General features: G+C 57.3%; 4 protein-coding genes across 17 annotated transcripts; 1 reads left to right on the top strand and 3 right to left on the bottom strand.

The window, feature by feature from the left end:
* Positions 1–195: 195 nt before the first annotated feature.
* RIC8A (RIC8 guanine nucleotide exchange factor A) lies at positions 196–5,671 on the bottom strand. Of its 4 annotated transcripts, none has more exons than XR_015157432.1 (10): positions 5,502–5,671; positions 5,160–5,207; positions 4,484–5,074; positions 3,911–4,002; positions 3,291–3,441; positions 2,386–2,626; positions 2,156–2,300; positions 1,938–2,082; positions 1,452–1,571; positions 196–1,042 (listed from the first exon to the last, which is right to left on the bottom strand). XR_015157432.1 is itself a non-coding variant. In XM_086383322.1 (10 exons), exons 3-10 carry the CDS (start codon positions 4,486–4,488, stop codon positions 922–924), a joined length of 897 nt encoding a protein of 298 aa, XP_086239448.1. In that variant the 5' UTR covers positions 4,489–5,074; positions 5,160–5,207; positions 5,502–5,671; the 3' UTR covers positions 196–921. The 4 variants fall into 4 exon arrangements, 2 of the variants coding, with proteins under 2 accessions (XP_086239448.1, XP_086239447.1); XM_086383322.1 differs by having other exon boundaries at positions 2,386–2,481; positions 3,911–4,024; XM_086383321.1 differs by having other exon boundaries at positions 2,386–2,481.
* Positions 5,672–5,849: 178 nt separating this feature from the next.
* On the top strand, positions 5,850–11,672 carry BET1L (Bet1 golgi vesicular membrane trafficking protein like). 5 transcript variants are annotated; one of them, XM_086383340.1, is made up of 4 exons: positions 5,850–6,046; positions 8,573–8,664; positions 8,904–8,960; positions 9,089–11,672. In XM_086383340.1, the coding sequence occupies exons 1-4, from the start codon at positions 6,019–6,021 to the stop codon at positions 9,254–9,256; spliced, it is 345 nt and encodes a 114-aa protein (XP_086239466.1). In that variant the 5' UTR covers positions 5,850–6,018; the 3' UTR covers positions 9,257–11,672. The 5 variants fall into 5 exon arrangements, with proteins under 5 accessions (XP_086239466.1, XP_086239468.1, XP_086239467.1 ...); XM_086383342.1 differs by having other exon boundaries at positions 5,854–6,734; XM_086383341.1 differs by lacking the exon at positions 5,850–6,046 and adding an exon at positions 7,322–7,418.
* A 1,096-nt stretch (positions 11,673–12,768) lies between these two features.
* Positions 12,769–16,365, bottom strand: CIMAP1A (ciliary microtubule associated protein 1A). 5 transcript variants are annotated; one of them, XR_015157433.1, is made up of 6 exons: positions 15,650–16,360; positions 15,269–15,469; positions 14,697–14,798; positions 13,764–14,519; positions 13,474–13,614; positions 12,769–13,088 (listed from the first exon to the last, which is right to left on the bottom strand). XR_015157433.1 is itself a non-coding variant. In XM_086383336.1 (6 exons), exons 1-6 carry the CDS (start codon positions 15,756–15,758, stop codon positions 12,999–13,001), a joined length of 765 nt encoding a protein of 254 aa, XP_086239462.1. In that variant the 5' UTR covers positions 15,759–16,365; the 3' UTR covers positions 12,769–12,998. The 5 variants fall into 5 exon arrangements, 2 of the variants coding, with proteins under 2 accessions (XP_086239462.1, XP_086239460.1); XM_086383336.1 differs by having other exon boundaries at positions 14,398–14,519; positions 15,650–16,365; XM_086383334.1 differs by having other exon boundaries at positions 12,769–13,310; positions 14,398–14,519.
* Positions 16,366–17,201: 836 nt separating this feature from the next.
* Positions 17,202–19,390, bottom strand: SCGB1C1 (secretoglobin family 1C member 1). Of its 3 annotated transcripts, none has more exons than XM_086383338.1 (3): positions 19,245–19,390; positions 18,432–18,631; positions 17,202–17,366 (listed from the first exon to the last, which is right to left on the bottom strand). In XM_086383338.1, exons 1-3 carry the CDS (start codon positions 19,297–19,299, stop codon positions 17,334–17,336), a joined length of 288 nt encoding a protein of 95 aa, XP_086239464.1. In that variant the 5' UTR covers positions 19,300–19,390; the 3' UTR covers positions 17,202–17,333. The 3 variants fall into 3 exon arrangements, with proteins under 3 accessions (XP_086239464.1, XP_086239465.1, XP_086239463.1); XM_086383339.1 differs by having other exon boundaries at positions 18,532–18,631; positions 19,245–19,353; XM_086383337.1 differs by lacking the exon at positions 17,202–17,366 and having other exon boundaries at positions 18,186–18,631.
* Positions 19,391–23,771: the final 4,381 nt, after the last annotated feature.

Below are 23,771 nucleotides of genomic sequence, written 5' to 3'. Positions count from 1 at the left end.
TTCCTGCTTTGGCACAGGCCCAGCTCCTGCCCCTCAGTGTTCCGTCCTTCTTGGAGTCTTATCTCCCCATTGGATCCCTGGGCTAGAGCCCCCTGGAGCAGATTTCACTGACAGACTGCTCAGGAGACCTGGTGGCCTAATACATGAGTGGTCATCCAGGAAAAGTGCTGGATTTTAAGAAAGACATAATTCTACTTCTACTTAACGTGCCTTTACTTGATATTCTGCACATAGATTCACACACACGCATGCGCGCGCACACACTCTTGCCTGGAACTATTTCAAAAAGATGTTTTCATGAAGCTCTGTGGTGCACAACAGAAATCTAGACTTATGGTTTCAGGAGAGACATTTTCCTTCATATATTTAATGATCTAAGCCAGCAGGAAGGATTGAGATTCTCAGAGCCACTGATACTTGGGCACTGAGCCAGGAACAAAAATACAAGAGGCTAACAGCTCTGCTCTCAGTGGGGACAAAAACAGCAGATCAGAAGTGTGTTTCTGGCATTAGCATATAAAGTTCCAGCAGGTTCTTTGCCCTGTGAAATGCGGCACCTGCTCAACACCAGCTCTGGGCCAGCATGCCGGCTGTGCTCATGCCTGTTCCCACGCTCAGTCCCACCCTCCCAAATGCATGTACACTTTTGCCTTCAGTTAAGCCCTGCCCTCAGGCACACACAAAAGAAACCACTTCATTTACAGAAACAAAGACCGGGTTCCCAGAGTTCCAGCAGGACAAGAGCCTCACAGTCCTACAGAGAAGAGAACGGACCAAAGGCAAATCACGAATCGAACTTCGGAAGTAAAGAGAAAGGGACCTCCAAGCTGGAGGGAGGGGCGTAGCTTCCCCACGTCCTGGCCCCAAGGACACCTCTGGAAGCAGCACCGGTTCTGAAGGGGAGCAGAAGCGCGGCCATTCTCAGTCAGGGTCCGAGTCAGGGTCCGAGGAGAGCTGCCCCTCCATGGTCTCACACATGGCGTCCTGCAGGGATGTGAGCTGACCCCGGGGACTCATCCCCATGGGCTGGATGACCCTGTGCCTGTGGGAAGAAGGCGTGGTGGGGATGGGAAAGGGGGCCTGGAGGTGGAGCAGAGGTCCCCCCACTGTGACCTGCTGCTTCCCCAAGCTGCTCCTGTGGCCTGGGGAAACCTGGAGGGGAGCTGTCTCGGTCAGGCCCAAATCCTCATGGCTACCTCAACTCTGAGACTTGGGCAGTCTCTTACTGTCTCTGGGCCTCAGTTTTCATCAGTTGAAAAATGGACATAATACTTACCTCAGCCCTAGCCTTTTTTTAGAGAACTTTCTCCAAGACAGAGGATTTCCAACATTAGTAACGCAGTCTTGCCAGAACCTAAACCCCACTCCAAGCCCACCTCCTCGGCTCGCACGACGGGGCACGGGGCGCCCTCCTCTGCCCCAGCCCCAGCCCTCCTTGCCATGCCACGCACCTGGAAAGCTTGTCGAACATGTTCACCAGCTTCATGGCCTCGTGCTCCTTCTGCTCCTCTGTCATGCCCTCCATGGGGTTGGGAGGCTTTTCCTCTACCCTTCCAGTCACTGGGTTTATGCTGCTTCCCGAGAGAGAGGTGTGGGGAACGCATTAGTGATTTCAGGGCGGGAGGGCTGCGTGGGGTGGGTGGAGTTCCCACCTTCCTGCCTGGGCCTGGAATGGTGCCAGGAAGGCAAGCCAACTGCAGAAGGACCTTCCTCCAGGAACAGCAGGTCACCAGCTCCTGCCACCTGGTCCCCCACATTGGTCAGACCCCTTCACCGTGTTCTCAATGGAACACCCTGGTGTTAGAATATGCCCTTAAAAACAGAGGCCTGATTCTGCAAGGGTTTACCCATCGGTCACCCTTATCCCATCTACCCTGCAGGTTCAAATGGGTGCGGGAACAGGGATGGGGGCGTTGAGTAAGAGTCTCAACATATACCTGGCCTTGGCTTCCTTGTACTCGTCCGTGTCTGTGTCCTCGTCCTCCGAGTACTGGCCCTCAGGCCGGCCCCCTGCCATGAGGCCCCTAGCAGCCAGGAGGCCAGCGGCATTTCCATAGCCCGTGTACTTGATGAACCGGGGCACTGAAGGGCAGGGCAGAAGTCAGTGTGAAAGTGTGACTGGGGAGGGGCAGGCGGGGGCAGGCCCCCAACTCACCGCTCTCAGAGCACAGGACAAACAGGAACTCGGCTGCCACCCTCTTCACGTCAGTGTCCAGGTGAGTCATGAGGCGAACTAGTTTGTTCCGCAACAGCTCCCCCACCTCAGGCCGGGTCCTCACGTCCCGCAGCGGGGGCAGCACCTGAGGAGGTAGCTGTCTCTGAGCCTGGGCCTGGAAGGACCAGGGTCTCCAACCAGGGCCCGGCCACAGCCCGTCTGCCCCATACCTGGGCCTTCAGGAACTTCCTGGCGGGGCGGTGCATGCGGGCACACTCCGTCAGCACGCTCAGCACGGGGGCCACGCTCTCCTTCAGCCTGTGTGTCTGCAGAGGGGCCTCGGTCACTGGACTGGGCCCCCCTTACTCAAGACCAGGGGGCCAGGCACCTGCCCCAGATGATCCTGGTGGGAGGCACTCGGGAAGTGGCCCAGCTGAGGGACCAGGAGCGAGCCGTGGGTGTCTGTATGAGCTTCAAAAAGAACAGGCACAGATCCTAACTCAGAAGGCATTCGTACGTCGGGGCAAATCATTTAACTACTTTCCCCACCTTTAAATGAGAGGGGGTGGAAACAGCGTGTTTAAAGTCGTTAACCACCAGCACACAGGACAGCCCCCAGAGCACTGAGTCTTGAGTCTGCCACACTCGAGCCCGCACGACGCCTGCAGACTCCCAGAGAGGCTGGTCAGAGCGCCGGCCAGCCAGCGTCCCGCGGTGCAGCTGCAGGGATCAGGGAGCCGCTGGCTCTTAAGGTCCCGTGGGTCCTCTGAGGGAAGCCAAGGCACAGCTGACGCTCATCTCGAGGGCTGCTCATGCACAGTGACATTCTGTGTCTAGGGTCGCAGAGAAGGACGGGGAGCGTGGTGGCGCTTCAAGGGGGAAGGGGTGGGGAGCTTCTCAGGACCCCTCAAGAGGATGCACAAAGAGATCTGAAAAATGAGTACTTTGCCAGATTCTGAAAAGTTGTTTCCACATGCTTCTCAGGAAGGAAGGGTTGGCTTGACCATGAAGTTGGAGGCACTGCCTGAATCACACTGGGGAGCTGATCTCCCCTCACCAGTGTGGACGGCAAAAACTCAGTGACCACAGCAGCCAGGAAAGCCTGGGCCAAAGCCACAGTAGTCTCCCTGCCCACCTGATGGAGACGCTTCTCCATGAAGCTGAGGAGGACACGAATCACATCCATGTTCACTCCTAGGAACTCCAAGGAACCTTCGTGTGGCTCCAGCGTGAGAAGAACATCCAGACACTTGACAGGCAAGTTCCCCAGGAGGTTCACTGCGTGGCTGGGGGCAGATGAAAGGGGCACTTGGTAAATACAACTCCCTGCTGCCAGCTGCCAGGGACATAAATGCCATGAACCAGTGTCTGGGGGCCCAAGCAGCAGAACCAGGCACCAGAGCAAGGGTACTACTTCCTGCAGATGCCCAGCCTACCACATACCTAGGTTGAGGCAACACAGCTCAAACTGAGAACCAGCCTAGGCACAGGCCATCAGGAACGAAAGTGAAGAAACATACTACCCTATCGATACCACAGTGCCCGCTGCCCCTACCCAAGGCCCCCTGGCACCTTCCTGCCTTGGACTCACACCTCTGATCCTAGACCGTTAAGTGCTGGAGCGCCCCAGAAACACACTTTTGTCTGGTCCCACCCAGAAGGATGAAGACTCTCTAAGGCTGGGAACCAGCACAGAGACCTGTGAGCAGACCACCGCCACTCCTCCCGCCACCCCGCATGGCAGGCACCCCTCACCCGTGGAGCTCCTCTGTGCGGTCTCCAGCAGCAGCAAGCATCACGCAGTGCCGCAGCAGGGTGCCCAGGTGCCGGTACAGGGCAGCGTCTTCCTGACCAGACAGACAGGAGTTCCTGTGAGAGAGAGCCCCACTGGCCCCCACTGCTGCCAACTAGAGTCTGCCTTCTGGATGCCCCTGAAGACCACATGCATTACCTCTGCATCTCTACTGTACACCCTGCTGCTTGTCCTCTCCCAGGAGACCTCAAGAGAACTCTCTTGGTTAAGAATATCAATGGATCCCCTTGGGACACAGCTGCTCTGTGCTTTAGCCCCACACTCAGTCTCACCGTGAAGAATCTCAGAGCCTCCCCCGGACACCACACAGCCGTCCAGCCAGGCTGCAAGAGCCAGTTATGCTCTCCAACTCCCTCAGAAAACTTCCGTGAGACCCGTCCAAGATAGGTGTGCCCTGCTTCTCTCGACTGGCTAAGCACACCTAATCCAGAAATTTGAAGGAACCCAGCAAAGAAGCATGTGCAAGAAATGTCCAAGTTGTTAAACTCCACCCACAGGTTGAGGTCAGCCCTCACCTCATCCACCTCCCTCTTGATGGAGTCGAAGGTGATGTTGAAGAGCACTTTGAGGATCTCCATGGCTCGCTCAGTCTCCTGGGGAGGCAGGAGCTCAGGGTGCCTCTCGCCCTCAGTCATTCCCAACGTCAGCTCCAGCGCCCTGGTCAGCAGGCGCACTCCCTGCAGCTCCTGAAACAGCTGCTGGCGCACGTCGGTGCGGAGTGCAGTTAGCAAGAAGAGAAGACGCAAGTCAAAGAACTGGACGTCGTGTGGGAAGCTGCTCTGGCGGCACAGTCCTACACGCTCTGCAAGCCTCACCACTAGCCCCGCCTCTGCCGCCAGCGCCTGTGCCACGGGGCTGCTTAGCACGAGGTTGCACAGGCACTTAAGGGACTCAAGTACAACATCCATGTTCAGCGGCTCAGGGACCGACCCCTGGGAGGCGGAGATGCCAGCATAGCAGGCAAGAGCCTGCAGGCTCCGGCGACTGGTGAAGGAGTCCAGGCAGCTGCGGTCCCTGGACAAGATGCGGATGCTCTGCAGCCAGATGACGCGGCGGGAGGGTGGCAGGCCCTGCTCCAGGACCGAGACAAGCAGCTTCGCCAGTCTCTGTGGGCAGGGAGAAGAGCCGTTCCACCAGGTCCTTCTACCTGGGCCACCCAATCATGCCCCTCTACCTCCGGTGAGCACCCACCTTCCTATCCTCCTGTTGCGCATCATCAAACGTGAAACTCTGGGAGTTCTGCAAAGAAACCCAGAGGCTCAGAAGGCACAGGCCTACCGCGGCAGAACCCGGGTTCCGCGGATGAGGGCCTGAGGCCAAAGGCACCTCTATGAACAAATGGCGCCCCAGCCCCACACATCAGCACCCTAGCAACTCCTCAGAGAGTCGGTGCTCCTCCCCATCGCTCTCCCTTCCACCCTCAGCCCCTTGCCGCGCTCACCACTCTTGCCGCCCCTCCTGCCGGCCACGCGCGCGGGCCCCACCCGGCCCCACCTCCTCTCTGCACGTCCCAAATCTACAACTCCCGCTCACCTCCCGGTTGTACGCGCGCAAAGCTTCCATAACTACGTCCTCCTCCCCCGTCTCCAAGGCATCTGCAACTGCCCGGGGCTCCATGGCACCGCCAGGACCCGATGCCAGGGAAGCCAGAGGCTCCCGGTTTCGCGATTCCGGGCCAGCGCCTGCCCGCCCCGCCCAGGCTCGGCGCGCGGGGGAGGTCTGGACGGGGCGTGCGCGGCGCCGCGGGGCGGGGCCTGGACTGCGCGCAGGGGAAGCCGGGACGGGGCGGGCACCGAGCTCTCTGGGCTGCGCGGCGCCTTAAAGGGGCGGGGCCTGGGCTGCGCGCGTGGGAGGCCGGGACGGGGCGTGCGCGGCGCCACAGGGTGTGGCCTGGGTGTGCGTGGGGGAAACCCGGAACCTGCGGGCGCCGTGCTCTATGGGGTGTGTGGCGCCTTAAAGGGGCGAGGCCTGGAACAGCTGGATAGAACTTGAGGGCTTTGCTGCCGAGTCAGCTTTGGCCTTAAGCTCCGGGTCGGTGATCGTCCGACCTATGGGCCGGAATCGCCCTGAACCGAGCGGTGAGCCTCACTCCTTGGGCTAGGATTCCTGACAGGAGAGGGCCTCAGCCGCGCACCTCTCCATCACATGCACACCAACACCCCTCTTGATGCACAGAACGAGTGAAATGTCCAGGGAAAAGTCGAGGGGGGAAGGACTTTACAACCTCCGGACCACTTGGTTTCTAAACAGATGTTTGAGTGCCTACTGCATGCGAGGAGCCGGGATGCGGGTGAATAGAACCCACAGGTCCCTGCCTTCTTGGCGCTTATGTGCCAGACGTGAAGACCAAAACGGGCAAACAGGACAACGTTAGGCAGCTATAGTGCTGTGACTGAATAAGAAAAGGGGCTTGATGGGCTGCAAGGAGATCTGAAGAAGTGCCAGTTTTTGCTGAGACCGGAGCCCAAGGAGTGAGCCAGGAAAGGCTCTGAAGGAAGGTTATGCAAGGCAGGAGTGGCCAGTGCAAGGGTGGGAATGGCCGTGGTGGGAGAGAGAAACATCATTGTTGGGGCTGAGAGAAAAGAGAGACTGGGGAGGGAGGTCAGGATGAAGACCGTCTGATTGTGTGCGGTGACTTCACTGCTGTGTGAGCCGGCACACCTGCTGGTCTGCTTGGACTGTTCCTTTTGAAAAGCGGAGATGATAAAAGTTCCCATTTCAGTGGATTGTCGAGTAAATGACACAGCAATTGCTCCATTACGATGGGTGGGTAACTTATAAATATAATCCATCCACCGGGCAAGAAGGCTTTGTTAAGCATCTACTTTGTCAGGCCCCTTGTCAGCACCGCGTGCAAGGCCAAAAAGCACTGGCTCCTACCTTACCCACTTCCCTCACGCTCCCACCCCTCTTCTTGGTTTCTTGTTTTCTTCGGAGGGCTTCACTCCTGCGACTTCTGCACCGCTCGCTCGTTCCAGGCACTTTCTAGGCACTGATCTCCAGTTTGTCCTGCCGGCAGTAACTGGAACCGGGCTTCCCACCGAGTTCGCTCCAGGCCTCAACCCCCGCTGGGTCGCGGCGAGGAGCCTCTTTGGCCAGGGAAAGGCCCGTGTGCTCTTCCCGGTTAGGACCCGGATACCGCCTTAGGCGGGAATGGCTGCTGGAGTGTCTGTCGGCACCATAGTTGCCTCTAAAAACACAAATCATCCGGAAGTCCCGAGAGTAAACGCCAGCCCCGTCCCCAAGTCAAACGACGGAAGAAACGTCAGATCCTTCTGGTTCCCACCGCCGAGTCCGTCGGCCAGATCTCGGCCGGAAGTGGGGGGCCTGAGGCGGAAGGGGTGGGGCCGGGAGCCCCTTCCGGCGGCTGCGCCACGTCCGAGGAGGCTGAAATCGAGCGGTGACAGACCCCGGGGTCGGAGCTGGACGCGATGGCGGACTGGGCTCGGGGTGAGCGCGGAACGGCGGAGGCGGATGGCTACAGGGCTCGCCGGGGCCGACTCCGCCGCCCTTAGGAACTGCCTTCGCCTTTCTCCGCGCCACTAGGTGGCGTTGTTGGGAAGACCCTGCGGGCGGGCGTAGTTTGGGAAGGGCGGCCAGGGTGCAGCCCGCCGCGCTGTGGATGAGTCGCTGGGTCCTTGTGGGCGCTCCTGCCCAACTGCTGCGTGAAAGTGCGGGGTCCGGATGCCCGCAGTCCCCACCCGTTCCGTCCCTGGGAGATGACTCTGCACAGGACCTCGGCCGGGTCTCCTGGTCGACGGGTCCCGGAGGCTAGGTCCCCTCGGAGTGAGAGCTGCGCGTGATAGGAGGGCCCAAGCATGCCTAGTACCCCACTTGCCCTCTGGGAGTCTCTCTTTTCACCTGCGAAGTGGGATGCTGATTCTTGTTTCGCTGGGCTGTTGTGACTTTTAAGGAATTAATGGTACAATCGGTTGGTAGGACTTTTACACCTCTTATTTTGGGGTTTGCAAATATCCATGGTTCCTAGACTGTGCCCGTTTTTGATGAGTCTCCTTGAAGCATCTGGCCCGAGGCAGATATGCATTCCGAACTTTGTGATAAATAGTTCTCACCAGCCTTATAGGATGGTAATTCTGAATCACCAGGCCCAGCGCCTGTCACGGGCCAGGTCTCAGCAGGTACCAGGCTCTGGGTGACACACAAGACCCTGTGTGGGATCAGTCTCAAGCCCTGTTAGTCTTTCCAAAGTCTTTACCGGAGCTCGTTGGGGCTTATTTTGAGAACAGGTTCTGTGTACCTTGCTAGTGACATCTGCGGCGGGATGGTACAGGTTCTGTCACAGAATGTCTGAGAGCACTGGTTGAACGGAGCCCTTGGGAGGTGCGCGCCCACCATCCCGGCCTGGCCACGTGCCCAGGGCCTGTGCTGGCACACACTGCTGTTTGTACAGTCTGTCTCACGTGTGAAGTGTTGGATCCTGGGCCAGTGTAGGACCTGCTCAACAGTCGCACAAAGGCCCGGTTCCCTTAGACACCTGACTGGGCCAGGTGGGGTTGGAGTCCGAGGCCACAAAGGCTGAGGTACGGGGTCACGGGGATGTTCACGGGCGGAGTCATGCTTTCAGCTTCTCTCTCTCCTCGCAGCTCAGAGCCCTGGTGCTGTGGAGGAGATTCTAGACCGAGAAAACAAGCGGATGGCTGACAGCTTGGCCTCCAAGGTCACCAGGCTCAAATCGGTCAGTGGTGGTCCTCTCCTTTTGCCTCCACCTGGCACCCTGGAGGGGGGATCGGAGGGCGGTAAAGACCTGGATGGGTTTCAGGTAGTTCCGTTCTCCTTGTCCCATCATGGCACACTTATCTGTGTGCGGCCCAGGTGGCATTTGGATCTCCTGATCCCTGCTGGTCTTGTTGGGGGTCAGGTGCTGGTCACTGTGTTTGTCCTGGGCTGACCCTGTCCCCTCTGTGTCCTGACCAGCTGGCTCTGGACATTGATAGGGATGCGGAGGACCAGAACCGGTACCTGGATGGCATGGTAAGGGCCTGCGGTTTGCAAGTGTCGCGGTCAGCTCAGCGCCCCACCACCTGCTTTGCAGCCCCCATCTGTGTGTGTTTGTTGCGGAGTCGCTGGCCTTTGTGACAGTGTTGGAATTTCTCCCCCAGGACTCAGATTTCACAAGTATGACGGGCCTACTCACGGGGAGTGTGAAGCGGTTTTCCACAATGGCACGATCTGGGCGAGACAACCGGAAGCTGCTTTGTGGTGTGGCTGTGGGCCTGATTGTGGCCTTCTTCATCCTCTCCTACCTCCTGTCGAGGGCAAGGACGTGAGCCAGTGGGAGCTGGCTTCTGTGGGTGCCTGGGGCAACCAGGATCTTCCTCTGTCTGGTGTTTTGGGCTCCAGAGAACTTGTTTGCAAAATACTCCTTTGAAATGATGATCATGGCTTAGGAATCTTCTTCCTGCGTGGTTGGGAGCCTCTAACCCAGTGAGCTCACGTTAACTGGTTCTGTGTGTGCAAGGGCCCTATCCCTATGGGGTAGCCAAGGCCCGGCTCCCTCGCCACCTTGGGCTCTAGAAGCCCCAGCAGTGTTGGGTCCAAGCAGAGCATCTGGGAATCCTGGACACGGCCACCTGTGAGCAGCAGTCCTTCCCTCGGCCCTCAAGGTTCTGAACGTCTCAAGGCTCCTCTACGCTGTCTTGGTCTGGATGAGGCTGTGTCTGATGTTTGAGTTGCCTGGAGCTGACACAGGAAGGGGGTGTGGCTGTGAAGCTCAAATCATTGTTGTCACCTCCAACTGAGTGTCCTCAGCCCGGATATTGCAGTTTCTCTGGCCAGGGCTGCTGGTCATCCATGAGCCAGAGAGATTCAAAGGTGCTGCTGAGTGGCCTCTTCCTGCCCTCCAATCCCACGACTGAAACCAGACCCTCAGGGATGGGCAGGGGGATGTGGATGGAGGAAGGAACTGCAGCCTTGGCTGAAGACTTGGGGTCCAGATCCTGGCAATTTCCCAGCTATGTATCCAGGAGCAGAAACTAATGTTTTCATGGGATTCAGGATCTACCCAGCATCAGAGATCTGTTGCCAGGAGACTAGATCTCTAGAGACAGGTCCATCTGACATTTAAGAGTCAGGCAAGGTGTGAGGCGGGGCTTTAATTGGTGTAGGCAGGAGGTTTCTGGATAATGCCTTTTCTTAGGCCCTATAGGTCACTTTTTGAGGGTTTGTGGGCAGTTTACACTAAGCTAACCCTAGCCCTGCAATGTCTGCCCACCCCGCCCTGGGCCCTCAGTGTCCACTTGGTCAGTCCCCTGCTCCTATGAACTGAACTAACAGGCCCAGCCAAACCAGTGGCTGCTTTGTACCTGACTGTGAGTCCCCAGTCTCCTTGTCTTCCCCTAAAAACCCTCGTAAGAAACAAGTCACTGGCTCTGTCTTTCCCGGTTCCCGTTCCCATCTCTTGGTTACGCTCCTTACTCGGAGGACTGGTGGCGCACTGTCCAGCTGCCCGCACGCTCGTGCCACGGGTGGTGTATCGGCTCCTCTCGCCACCTCGCGCTCTTCTCTGGCCAGGCGGACCTCGCCTTCTGGCCCTGCCACTCCTGCTGCTCCTCCTCCTCTCCTTTGCTCCGTGCCCAGCAGGCCTGGCCTCTCCTCAGACCCTTGCCACGGAGCCCTTTTCTCTCCACTGCACTTGGCTGGGCCCTTGGCCTTCTGTCACCATCCCTCCAGTGTGTGCTTCTCACATAGTAAGGTTGGCTCACTTGCCTCTGTGTCCCTGGGGCTTGGGTGTTTCTCTGTCCTCCTTGACATTCCTCCACAGGCCCCTGTGGTCATGCCTTGTTCCCCATTCTTCTGTGTGCCACGGCTTTGACTTCATCCTCTGCCCATCTCACAGTGAACCTAGTCATAGGGACTTGTCCACTGGTCACCAGGCTCAAAGCTGTACCCATATAGTGTCTCCATCTGATCACTGCAGGCACAGCAGATACCCACAGACCTGAACTCCGTGGCCCCTGCCTTTTCTCGGCCTGCTAGCCTTGTTTCCTGAGAAAGTGGCTCAGCCAGGACAGCCCTGCCCCGCTGCCCTGCTCCAAAGCAGACCAGGAATTTGGAGTTCGTGTTTCAGGGTGGTCTTTTCTGAGGAAAGTGAAAGTTGCTCAGTCGTGTCTGACTGTTGGTCACCCCATGGACTGTAGTTCATGGAATTATCCAAATAAGAATACTGGAGTGGGTAGCTTTTTCCTTCTCCAGGGAATCTTCCCATCCCAGGGAACGAACCCAGGTCTTCTGCACTGCAGGCGGATTCTTTACCAACTGAACTGTCAGTGAAGTCCCTTCTATGAGGAGGACTTGGCCGTCTCTGCTGTGTGTTTCCGCTCAGGCTGCCATCTGTGCCTCCCTGCTTCTCCATCTCTATGACTCTTGGTAGCCTTTCCAGCTATTTGGGGTCTGGGTATTTGTTTCTCTGTGTTAGATGCATTCCTGAAGCGGGCATGGAGCTCTGCTGTGCTGTGTCAGCAGGGTTTCCTGTGGGGCCTTCACCCTCCTCCTCCTCAGCCCTGTACACTGAGCACCTAATACTGTGGATAAGTGGGGGTTGCTGACACTGATTGCTGAGACCATAAAACAGAAGGACTTGAGGACCTTCGGTGTCAGGTGTGGACAAACAGCCAGGCTCTGTCCTTTAAGTCAAAGACAAGGCATTTAGCAATAAAAACTTGAAATAAACAGTATCAAAGTAAACATGGCCTTTGGTGTTTTCATTTCTGTGGGAGCTTCAGAAAGTTTTGTCTGGAAATCACCCTGGTCTACAAATTGGCCACAGGCACTGGTGGTCTTTACTCTGCTGCTCTTTTCTGGGCCCTGCTCTGCTCCTCACTCATCCCCCTGGGCAGGCAGATGTGGGCTTGAGAATTCCTGCTCCTGGACCTTTCTTTGCCCAGGTTTCTGTGACTCAGATGGAAAGATGATAGCATTGCTGCTTCAGGATTAAGGGAATGTATGTGAGTACTTAGAACGAGTAGCCTGCCATGGTCACAGCTCGGTGAGGTCAGCAGTTGTCATGTGCTTTGTGCAGCTGCAGGCACAGGTGCTGCAGGCACAGGTGCAGCAGGGCTGGGGTGCGCTGGCCTTGGACTCCAGGGTACCCCCCTGAAACACCCCTCTTCATCCCCGCTCGGACAGCCCTTCCCTGTCCACACCCTGTCCACACCTCCTGTGCTTCCTGTGTGCTGTGTAACAGACCACCTGCAGGTGTAGTCGCAGTGGGGTTATGTCTCATGGGGACTGCTTGTGTTTGAGACAGACGGTTCTCTCTGCTTTAGGATGTTAGTTACAGCCTTTTGGAGACAAGGCTGGCACTACCACCCCTGAAAGCTCAACACACATCTGCAGGTGGTTGCAGAATGGGAGCTGAGGGCCCACCTGGCTTCACTGCCTTGCTGTGTGCTGAGCTCACGCACAACGTGGTGGCTGATGGGAGGATGAGCAAAGAGAAGGGGGGTGTCCAGGCAGAAACCCTTTGTATGTTGAGTGGCCTGGCTTCAGAAGTCAAGTAACAGCATGATTATTCAGGATGGTCACAGGCTCTATTCTAGAATCCAGGGGAGGGGCACAGACTCCATATCTCAGGAGCGAAGAGTCAGTCTCACAGGGAGAAACCATCTGGAGGGACCGTCTGGAGGATACAACAGAACGTGGAGGGCAGGGATGGAGGCAGAATGAGCCCTTCTCTCAGCTCAGATCCCAGGCCCTGGAACTTAACATGGGATGGTGTGATCGCCTATGGGGGCCTCTTTCTGGAAAAGCTGGATCCTCCCCCAAGAGAGACCATTGCTAGTAGAATCCATGATTTTATTATATATCTGGGCACAGCAAGAAACAAGGTTAGCAAATGGGAACACGTAGAAAAAATAACTGATTGCAATTGTCCAAAGAAGCATGCTCTGCCCTCCAGGGCCAGGCCAGCTGCAGCCCAGCTGGAGGAGGAGGCGCCCACAGCCCTCAGCTTGGGGAATCCGTTGGTGGGGCGACGTGCAGAGGCTTCCGGCGGTGGGGGCGGGGCCGGGGCTAGTCCACGTCCACGACCAGGGGCGTCATGTAGTCAGAGTGTTTGATGCCAAAGGAGACGACAGGGGCGCAGGGCCTGGTCATCGTCACCTGGGAGAGGAGCGGCTGTGAGGAGCCGGCACCGCCGCCCCACCCCGCAGGCTCTGCCCTCACGGGCCGGGCTGTCGACGGTGGTTTTGCTGTAGCCCTGGAACCCTGGGCCAAGGTGGCCAGCAGGAAGTCCACTCTGCCAGGCTTGACTGCAGAGCCTGGGTGTGGTGAGCGCTCGGCAGTGCTCACCATCCTGTGTCTGGGGGTCTGGGAACACAAAGCCTGCCAGCGGGGGAGAAGGCTGCTGCTGGAACGCGCGTGTCCTGAGGGTACCCGGCCACCATGACCCTTGCAGGCTTGCAGGCCCTTCCCCGCACCACCCCTCTGGGCCACGTCACCCCCACCTGCTCCCACCCCACCCGTCTAGGCCGTGCTCTTGCCACACCTTCTCAGGGCTGTGGGCTCCTGGTCCTGGCTTTAGGGTCTTGTCCCCTGGAGGCTCCACCCGGGCAGCCATGGTATACTGTGGAGCCTTGAACTTAGTCACCTGGACATCAGTCTGGCGGTAGGCTGCGGGACCTGGGGTCTGCAAAGTGAAAGAGGCTCAGACAGGCTTGGCCTGCCAGAGCGTGGGGCCTCCAAGGGCAGGGGCTGGCACCAGACACTGGGTTTCAGGCCCCAGGTCACTGTGTGTCTGTGTCCGGGGCCTCTTCTGTCTCCAAACAATGGCCATACCGTGGGACAGCGCTCCAGTGCTGTGGGCCCTGCTCTGTGTGGACGTCACTCTCTTCAGCCTCACCATGGCAACGACACCCCAGTCTGCGCCAGCCCCAGACTTTCCTTTCCATGAGTGTGTGTGAAAGAGGCCTCTTCCCAATTGGGGACGCAAGGGCCATGGGCTTGGCTGGTGAGGTTGGCAGTGCTGTGATGCCAGCCTCGCCAGGCTCCCAGGCACACAAGCACCTCAGGGCTTGGCGCTGGTTATTTCTGGAGCCAAGCCCTCCTCCCCCAAACACGTCACAGCTCGTTTTCCTCCTCCTGCTCAGCTTCTCCCTGCGCGCTGCGCTGTCTCAGACTCTCCTCACCTTTCAGGCAGCGCCCACGTTGCTTTCGTCACTCCTCAACACTGTCAGCCTCCTGCCCGAGTCTTAACCTTTCACCCTGTCCCCCGTCTGCCCCTCCTCATCTCTGGAATGTAGCCCAGTGAGGGTGGGGCCAGATAGGTGGCAGGCTCCCAGAGGAGGAAGAGCTTCAGAGTTTCAGGAGGATGGGGGCCAGGATGGTAGGCCCTGGGGTCTAGGGGAAGGGACCAGATGGGCCATCTCTCTAGGGGGTAAGCAGTGCTGTGCCCCAGCCTGGTGACCCTTGCCTTGTGCAGGTCGTCGCTAAAGCTGCCCAGCTTGCTGCGGCCCTTGATGGAGAAGGAGGGCTGGGAGACCTTGCCGACGGTGTGGGGACCCATCACCATGGGTAGCATGTAGGCTGCAGGGCCTGCAGATGCACCAGCGTCGAGTCTCAGGCTGGACAGAACCCTGTGCCCGATTCTCCACTGGCTTCTTCCCTGGGCTTTCCACCTCCAGGAGACCAGCCATCAGGGTGGCCCCCCTCACCCACCCTACCCAGGGTCCCCAACCCAGTCAGCCATGGGCCACCGAGGCTGCTGCGGACCTGGGGTGCTGTCCACTCGGAAGGTCTTGGTTCGGGCAGAAATAGAGTGGCTGGGCGCCGAGTCGAACACATGCTTGGTAGATTTCTCTGGAAAGTAGTCGCCTGGGATGGGGTGGGGGAAAAATGTGGGTGCTGGAGGGTAAGGACGATCCTACAGATCAAAACAGGTGATCAAAACAGCCTGGCGCTGGTCAGCTCAAGGAGGACCCCCAACGTGGCAGGTGTGGGGCCTTGGGCCCCAGTGAGAGACAACCGTGGTTTTGCAAGGGGTGTCCGGTATGAAAACTCTGGTTGCAGGAGTTAGAGAGACAGGGGCCTGGAGAGCGAGTCTGATGTGGGCCTGGTGTGGTGACTCAATCAGACAAGGAAGGCCCTCAATCAGAGTTGGGCACCAGAGTTTCAGAGGCTGCACTGGGTCCCAGCTCCCCACCAGGCCCGACGTTGCCCTGTTGTGAGGAGAAGGTGGGTTGGGAAGGTGAGGACGGCTGCACCCCTCACGCACTCATGCCCCTAGGTTTGCAGAGGCCACCAGCAGGCTTGGGCAGGGTTGGGGCTGAGCCAGGGGCCCTCACCAGGGCCAGGGGTCAGTGTGGTCTTTGTGTGGTAGCGCCCCAGGATGGAGTAGGCGGGGCCAAGATCCTTGCCAGTCCTCAGTATCTTGGGGTTCACGCTGTAGCGGGGCCCTGGGGAGCAGTTCTCTGCCAGGAGCATGGGAGCCCCACGGAAGCTGTAGGCTGGTGCACGCAGCTTGGTGGGTGTGTGCTTCACAAAGCCTGTGGGGCAGGGATTCTGAGCGGCCTGGAACCAGACCGTGCGCTTCCCCCCAACCCCCCATCGACCCTAGAGGAGTTGATGGGCTGGGAGTGAGAGAGGAGCCCAGGCCCACCCCAGGCCCACCCCAGACCTGGCATCTGTTTCCCCTGCCCCGCCCTCCCAGAGTCCCAAGGGCTTACCCGTGGTGGGTGGAATCAGGTACTTGGGTCCAGGGCTGCTGTAGAGGGCCATGATGGGCCCCCGGGGACGATGGGGCCTCCAGGTGCCCACCCATACCTCCTCCGCCATGACTGGTTCTGTCCATGGATGGGAGGGTGACCGAGTGCTGGAAGGCCTGGGCCCTCCACCCCCATCACTGCCTTTGCCCGCCTGATGGGCAGAGCTGCAGGCACTGTGCCTCTGCAGTGGGGTCTCGACTTGGGGCCCAGACGGAGGGTCACTGGGAGCCTCCGCTTAGAGCAGTGGGTTGGCTCTGCTGCACCCCCCCCCAAGAGGAGGAGCATCAGAGCCTCACAGACAAGCCCATGAAGCTCTCTTAGCGCTCGTGGATCTGCCCACAGCAGCTCTGAGGGGGTCTGGGCAGGTTCCTCCTGCTCAGAGGACTCTGAGTGTGACTGGGTAAGGAGCAGTGGACAAAGATGGGGAACTTCTTGCATGAGACTTGCCCTGGAGTGGGGAGGGGGCCGCTCTGGAGGGGCCCTCACCTCTTTGGTCTGGGAGCAGCACTCAGAGCGACCTATGGACTGAGCCTTCTCAGAGGTGGTCCCGTCGCACCAGCCTTGGTGCCAGGGTGTTCCAGAAAAGGAGCATGGAGAGGAAGGCCTCCCCTCTCCCCCTGGGGGCGTCAAGAATTGGGGAAGTGTCCCTGCCTCTGAGCTCTAGAATGTGGCTCTGTGGGATGGTGGATTCTAGATCACTGTCTATGTGATGGAGACAATGGCCTCAGCCCGCGAGACCTCCACCCACACCATGGCTGGCTCAGGACCAAGACTTTTCTTTGCTCTTCTTTGCAGGGTTCAGGGTAGAGTGCAGAGGACCGGCACAGTGAGGCAAGGAGTAAGGTTGTTAGGGGCAGAGCTGAAGCTGCTCAATCCTGCCCCCAGTTGAGACTACTGACCTGGGGAAACTGAGGCACAAGAAGGCTGTTGAGGGTCCAGGGATCCAGGAGAGGGCAGGCCTGCCCTGGTTTGGGGGCAGGTGTTGGCATGGGGAGCTGCTGAGGGGCCTTCCTCTGACACTGCTCGCCCCGACCACGTGGACCCTGAGCGTCCTCACCAGCAGAATCCTCCTGGGGCTCCAGCTGGGACTTTGTCTCTTTCCTTGAGTAACTTCTCAACCCCGGACCCATGTCATGTATGCATTGTGCACATTTATTGTCTCAAAATGGTAACCTTCAGACGTAGAGCGCCCCCACCCAGCCTGTACCCTCAGCCCTGGCCACTGCCTCTCTCTGGGGCTCTCTGCCGCTCCTTGCTCTGAGCCCCTGCCCCTGTCCCTGCCCCTGCGTCTGCCTCTGCAGAGCTTCTTGTGTCTAATGCCTCCCTGCATCTACATGTCTGCCTACACGCTGGCTTGCTTTGTCTACTTCCTTACAAGGGAGTCTGCCTGGACTTTGGTTGGTGGGTCTGCCCTCTATGTGGGGTTACTTACACATGTGTGCTCCACTCACATGACCCTGTGTATGGGAGTCTGTAGTGTCCCTGAGGGTGGGGAGAGAGAGGAGCCAGAGCCTGAGCTACAGGAGGCTTTATTGATTGGACGACTTGAGGATAAATTCATGCATATGGAAGTGGTAGGGGTGCTGTCATCATGGCTGCTTGTGTAGCTGGTCCCATGGCTGCTTGGAGCCACATCTGGGGTCCACTAGGCATCGTCCTGACCGCCCAGCACTTGCACCTGCAAGGCAGATGCGTGTGGGCCAAGGGCCTGGTGGCTCCACGCCCAGTGATCAGTAACTGGAGAGCACAGCCCCATCAGGCAAACAGGCCCAGGCCTGCCTCTGCACACTGCAGCCAGTCCCCTCCCAGCCGCTGGGGAAGCAGGGTGTGTTCATGTGCTTGCATGTGTGTGCAGAGGTGAGCATGTGCGTATGCACGTATGTGCACGTAGGGGGAGGCTGAAGGCTGATGTGGGCGCTGAGGTCTGGGATGTCCTCCTCTGCTGGCGGAGGTGGGGAAGGTGTCTGTGGGATGGTGGGGCGTGGGGTTGCTATACTGGGTGCACGATGAGGGGCTATGGCATTTAGTCAAGGGCCTAAGGAATAGGGCTGTGGGTCCTGCCAGGGTTGCAGGCCTTTAGGGAATGGGTGCCCCCACCCCGGCCGCGATACCAGCAGCTTGGCCAGCTCCGCCTTGTGCACGGGCTGTAGGCCGTCTATGCATGGGTGCCCCCCACCCCGGCCACGATACCAGCAGCTTGACCAGCTCCGCCTTGTGCATGGGCTGTAGGCCGTCTATGCATGGGTGCCCCCCACCCCGGCCACGATACCAGCAGCTTGGCCAGCTCCGCCTTGTGCACGGGCTGTAGGCCGTCTATGCATGGGTGCCCCCCACCCCGGCCACGATACCAGCAGCTTGGCCAGCTCCGCCTTGTGCACGGGCTGTAGGCCGTCTATGCATGGGTGCCCCCCACCCCGGCCACGATACCAGCAGCTTGACCAGCTCCGCCTTGTGCACGGGCTGTAGGCCGTCTATGCATGGGTGCCCCCCACCCCGGCCACGATACCAGCAGCTTGGCCAGCTCCGCCTTGTGCATGGGCTGTAGGCCGTCTATGCATGGGTGCCCCCCACCCCGGCCACGATACCAGCAGCTTGACCAGCTCCGCCTTGTGCACGGGCTGTAGGCCGTCTATGCATGGGTGCCCCCCACCCCGGCCACGATACCAGCAGCTTGACCAGCTCCGCCTTGTGCACGGGCTGTAGGCCGTCTATGCATGGGTGCCCCCCACCCCGGCCACGATACCAGCAGCTTGGCCAGCTCCGCCTTGTGCACGGGCTGTAGGCCGTCTATGCAGGACTTGAGCTCTTCCATCGCCGCCTTGGCATCCGCACTGATGTTGTACCTGCTCAGGGGCCCCTCATAGAGCTCCTCCGTGGACCCCACCAGCAGCGTTTGCAGGAAGTCCATGAAAAGCTCTTCGGTGTCTTCCCCTGTGGCCAGCCCTGTATTGCGGGGGTGAGATGATGCCAGGACAGGACTCTTCCCACCTCCAGCCTCAGTGGTTCTCCAGACCCTCCCCATCAACACCCACCCCACCTGCCCCAGATTTTCCTCCACAACACCCCCCAATTCCACCTGCCCTCAGATCCCTCCCATTACCCTAACCTCAGCTGCCTCTTTTCACTCTGGGCTCCCTGGAATCACTGAGGAAGGAAAGCCAAGCCTCTGATGCGGTGGGAATTTCCCCTTCCTGTGAGGTTGGCTTACCTGGAGCTTGGATTGGGGTCAGGGTCAGCCTGAGTTGGGCTGAGTTGGTGACATTGGGCTTGGTGGTGACACAGGGGCTGAGACAGAGGTTGAAGCTGGGCTGGGGTTGGGGCCAGTTGGGATCAGTCTACGGTTGGGGTAGGGTTGCCTGGGGACTGGGGTCAGCAAGGGCACCAGGGTCATTGCCCATGTCCACGTTCTGTGATGGAAGTGGGTCGGGGTGCCTGAGAAGGAGGGCATCAATCACTGCAGGGCCAGCGCCTGGAGATCTAGTTTCCGAGGTTCCCACCTGCTCCTCTGGCCCCAGCCTCCCGAATGTGCTGGAAGCCCCTGTCAGTGCAGACTCACCGCAGGTGCAGAGCACGGTGAGAGCTGCTAGCAGGAGGGCGCTGCTTCTCTTCATGGCGCAGAGCGGCGGTGACTCATGAGCTGCCTTGCTGGCTTTATGCCTCACAGGCCAGTCTGGGGGGTGGGTCCAACCTGCTTGTCAAGGCCTGGCCAGTGAGAGCACAAGAAGGGCAGCTGGGGGTGTGTCCTCACCCCCTGCCCTTAGTGGGTGCCAAGCAGCAAGGGGCCCAGGGTGCTCTGTGAGGGCTGGTTGGCAAACCGTTTGGGGTGCCTGGACATACGTAGGGGGGCAAGGTGAGCCTGGTCAGTGAGGAAGGAAGGGACGCTGAGCGCCTCTAGCCTTGCTTGGCTTGTGGCTGAGAGTGGCAGGCTCTTGGGCTGGGCCCAGGCCCAGGCCTTTCTTTTGGAGTGGAAAACCCCCTCCACTCAATGTGCTTCGTGGACCAGTACTGAGCTCTGAGCCCTGAGATAGCCTGAAGATCTCCACTGGGGAGGGGGTGGGTGCAGAGGGGTGGGGCACTCCTGAGGGCTTCCTGGGTCTTACAGATTGAGTGCTGGGAGATGGGCCCAGGGCCACAGGAGGCCTGAAGTGGGCAGCAGCCTCCAGGGAACAGAGGGTGGGCCTGAGAGTGACCAAGCGGCGAGGAGCTGGACTGTCTCTGAGGCCTGGTGTGATGACCAATATCACTGCGGGGAGCAGGGAGGGGCTGCTCTGACTTAGCTTCCTTCGGTGGTCCTCCAGCCTAGGGAAGTCCAGGGTCTGGGGGAGACAGTCCAGTGCTGTAATGGAGACATGGGCTGGGCCGCCGGGGCCCCTGACCTGATCTCCCAGGAGCAGCGCTGCCATCCTGACCCTCCTGCCCGGGGCCCGGCCCCTCTTCTCCTGTCCCATGCTGCCACCTGGCGGCCCATGGCATCCGGCAGGACAGCCCACTCTCCCGCACGGTCTCTGCAAGGACCCACGGTTTCCGCCACCTGAACCCGGGGACCCTGCTCAGAATCGACTTGTGCCGTCACCAGGCCTCCAGGGCGGCTCCGTCCGGGTTGGCCACCTGCTCTGTTTCTCTTCCTGCCTCTCACGCGCCTCTAACTGGTCCTGAGTCTGTCACAGACCCCAGACCCTTGTCCTGCGTCCTCTGAGCACTTAGAGCTTCTCATCCATTTGGCCGTCTGTTTATCACAAGCAGTCTGTAATCCCCTTGCTAACGTGAAATGAAACCCATAGATGATATAACCTACTTGTACACATAGTTCCAAGAGTTGAGGAGAAGCAACCTGTAGTGAAGTCATCTGTAACAAAACAACGTGGCTGTATGGGTGAGACTGCAGTCAGCAAATGTGAGCCCCATCCTGTCCCCACGGCCCGAAGGATCTAGTCAGTGGGACAGCCCTTGCTCTGATTGCGCTCCGATGGACCCATCACCTTCTTTAACTTTGTGGTCCTCGGGCTGCTTGCCAGGTCACCTGGAGAGACGTTTAAAAGTGCTGTCCCTACGGCTTCGACACGGTGCAGACCCATGGAAGCAGGGTCCCTGGGGTGGGGCGTGGATCCCTGTCCTTCTGAATCCCTCCGGCCCCAGCAGAGAGGGGCCGGCATCATTCCCCTTCCTCCACTTCCTCCCAGTCTCCAGAGTGCTGTGTGTTGGTTTGATATGATTTCAAATGCACTTTTTATGATGTAAGTGAAGTTGTTTTAATATACTTCTTTATGACAAAGGCCAAAAGAGGTTGTTTTGGAAGTAAAGTTGATTTAAGAATGAAGCGAGCAGTGTCAGGATCATTCCCTAGCAACAGGCCATGGAATGTCGGCTCCTGGCTGGCTCCTGACTCTGGAGAACTTCTTAGAGAAGCCACACCTCAAGCAATAAATAATTTCAACTGAATTTGGACTTTATTCTTGTCATCTCCCCTTCTGCGGAACAGCAGTGTAATTAATTTATCATTTGTTTGGATTATGTTATTTCTTTATTGGTTTATTACAAGGAAACATTATCCTGCATGTTACTGGCTTATGCAATTGTTATAATTTTGTGTTAAATAAACTATGGGCAAAGACAATCTCAGTCTCCAAGCATAATTTGCTGTCCACTCCCAACAAAATAACTCCCCAGACTGGTGGAGGACGAGGTGCCCCCTGTACTACCTTAGGACTGCTGATTTTCTTTTTCAGCAAACCCAGCCCTCTGGGGTGACATGCTGTTCAGTGGTGCTCCTGAAGCCCTTCACAGGCACTGTCAGTTACAGATCCCCAGCAATCTCTCACAGTTGCAGAGGATGCGAGCATCTGGATTCTGTCTTGCTCCGCTTACTCCTCCAGGTACCATTCTTGGTGACTTTGCTACACACATAGCTAACCCATCTCACCGGACCCTCATCCCCCAGGCCTCACCTCCTGTGGTCTTGCCCTCCACACACTTCAGTCAGTCACTGTCAAGGTTATTCCCTGGTCTCTGTAATACCGATAAGATAACTGCACTCCCTTCTCAATTTCCATTTTAAGTGCCCCTGCCTCTGGCTATGTCCCATCCCTCAGCTTGCTGCGTCTGGTGCCCAGCAGTTACTTAGAAACTGCTCTGGTGAACCTTCACAGTCCACCTGGCCTGGATCTCTGGGCCATGGCTAGGAACCTTTCTTCAGTCACACCAAAACCCTTCCCCTCGCACCCTCTTCCCCAGCACTGGCTGGTGCCACCTCTTTCTCTCCTCCTGCCCACTCAGCAGGATGTGCTGACATCATGCTAAGACCTTGCCTTGTGAGAGAGGACCTGTCTTCACACACACCAAAGACAATCCTCCTCCATCACTTCTCCCCAAATAAAGGCTTTGTCATCTCTTTCTGCAGTATCATGTCTTTATCTCTACTGCATCATCCTCATCGACATTTACTCCTGCTATAACATGACTCATCTGTAAGCCAAATACAGCACAACAAAAGCTGCCCCGTAGCACCGGCACTGGGGGGCTTCCTCTTGGCTCCTCAGACCACTCTCCACTCAACTTAATCTCACTTGGAGCCCCAGGAGGCTCCCAGTCTTCTGTTTTCAGGTTGGGTTTGGCTAATGGGGAGCAAAAAGTAGACTCTGCATTCATCAACACTTTAGGCATGGATCTTCTTTTGATGGAAAATTACAGTCAAAATGTTCTTTAAAAAGACCCCACCGGATTCTATCAATCCATAATTTGCTCAGTTGGAATTTTCAGAGATGTGCAAATACAAGATCATATTTGTTAAGTTATGAAACTCATCTCCTCAAACTTTAAAGTCTCTGTTCTTCTAGTTTTTGAACATTTATTTGTGCCCTATGACTTTAGTGCCCTCATGAAAGTATGTGACATTCAGTTCTGGCATTGAAGATATCACATTGGTAAGTCAGACTGTCTGATTCATGTTGTTAATGAGCCAGAGGCTGAAAGTGGCTGTTTTTCTTGTAGAAATACTGAGAGTTCTTTCTGTAGTCAAATTCTCTTAGTAGGAATCCTCCCCTGGATAACCATCACATCTGAAAATAGTTTAGATCTCATATGGCTTAGAGCTAACAGTTTTGTTGGTAATAAGGCTAAAACTTAATATATGTTTTTTTACATCATCATAAGGGCAATGGCAACCCACTCCAGTACTCTTGCCTGGAAAATCCCGTGGACGGAGAGGCCTGGTAGGCTGCAGTCCATGGGGTCGCTGGGAGCTGGGTACGACTGAGCGACTTCACTTTCACTTTTCACTTTCATGCATTGGAGAAGGAAATGGCAGCCCACTCCAGTATTCTTGCCTGGAGAGTCCCAGGGACAGAGGAGCCTAGTGGGCTGCCGTCTATGGGGTCGCACAGAGTCGGACACGACTGAAGCGACTTAGCAGCAGCAGCAGCATTCAAACTACATATATCTTGGAACAATTGCCATCTTATCAATAACGGTATTCACCAAGTTATAATGAAAACTAATGAAACCAAGCAGGACCTTGTGGGGCCCTCTTGGCTACAAAAGCCTTTCCATGTCCCCTGTTTCTTTTCTGTAGGAAAAAGGCTTCAACCTCCTAGACCTTCTCTGAATTCCAAAGGACAGATGCAGTTACTGATTAGGGAAGGGAGGGAATACAGAAGTAAAAGAGGAGCAGTCAAGTAACAATAGAGCAGCAATAAAGCCAGGTCCTGATTCCTCCTTGAGAGATGGACTTAACATATCTTTGAGTTCTTCTGCAGGAGCTAAGGCCCCCACCCAGGTGGAGGATGGTAAATTCTTGCTGAATGCAAGATTCCTGGAGCACCACTGTGTTACCCCAGAAGAAAGTGACGTACTCTGCAGCTCTCACCCTTTAATTTGCCTTTAAAAATGCCTCCCCCCAAACCATCTGGGAGTTCCAGTTTTTTGAGCATGAGCCACCTGTTCTTCTGCTCTGCTCTTGCAATAACTTTTCTCTGCTCCAAACTCTGATGTTTCAACTTTTTTGTCCTCACTATGTGTTGGACATACAAACTTGGATCAACAGCAATTTTTCAAGTCAACTAGGAGTCTGTATCCATGGTGGGTGACC

This window comes from Bos grunniens, chromosome 29 (genome assembly GCF_055505025.1).
Source record: "Bos grunniens cultivar Pamir isolate PY7600 chromosome 29, Bosgru_T2T1.0, whole genome shotgun sequence".
Lineage (NCBI taxonomy): Eukaryota > Metazoa > Chordata > Mammalia > Artiodactyla > Bovidae > Bos > Bos grunniens.
The sequence above is the reverse complement of the archived record's forward strand: the minus strand, read 5'-3'. Positions and strand labels throughout refer to the sequence as shown.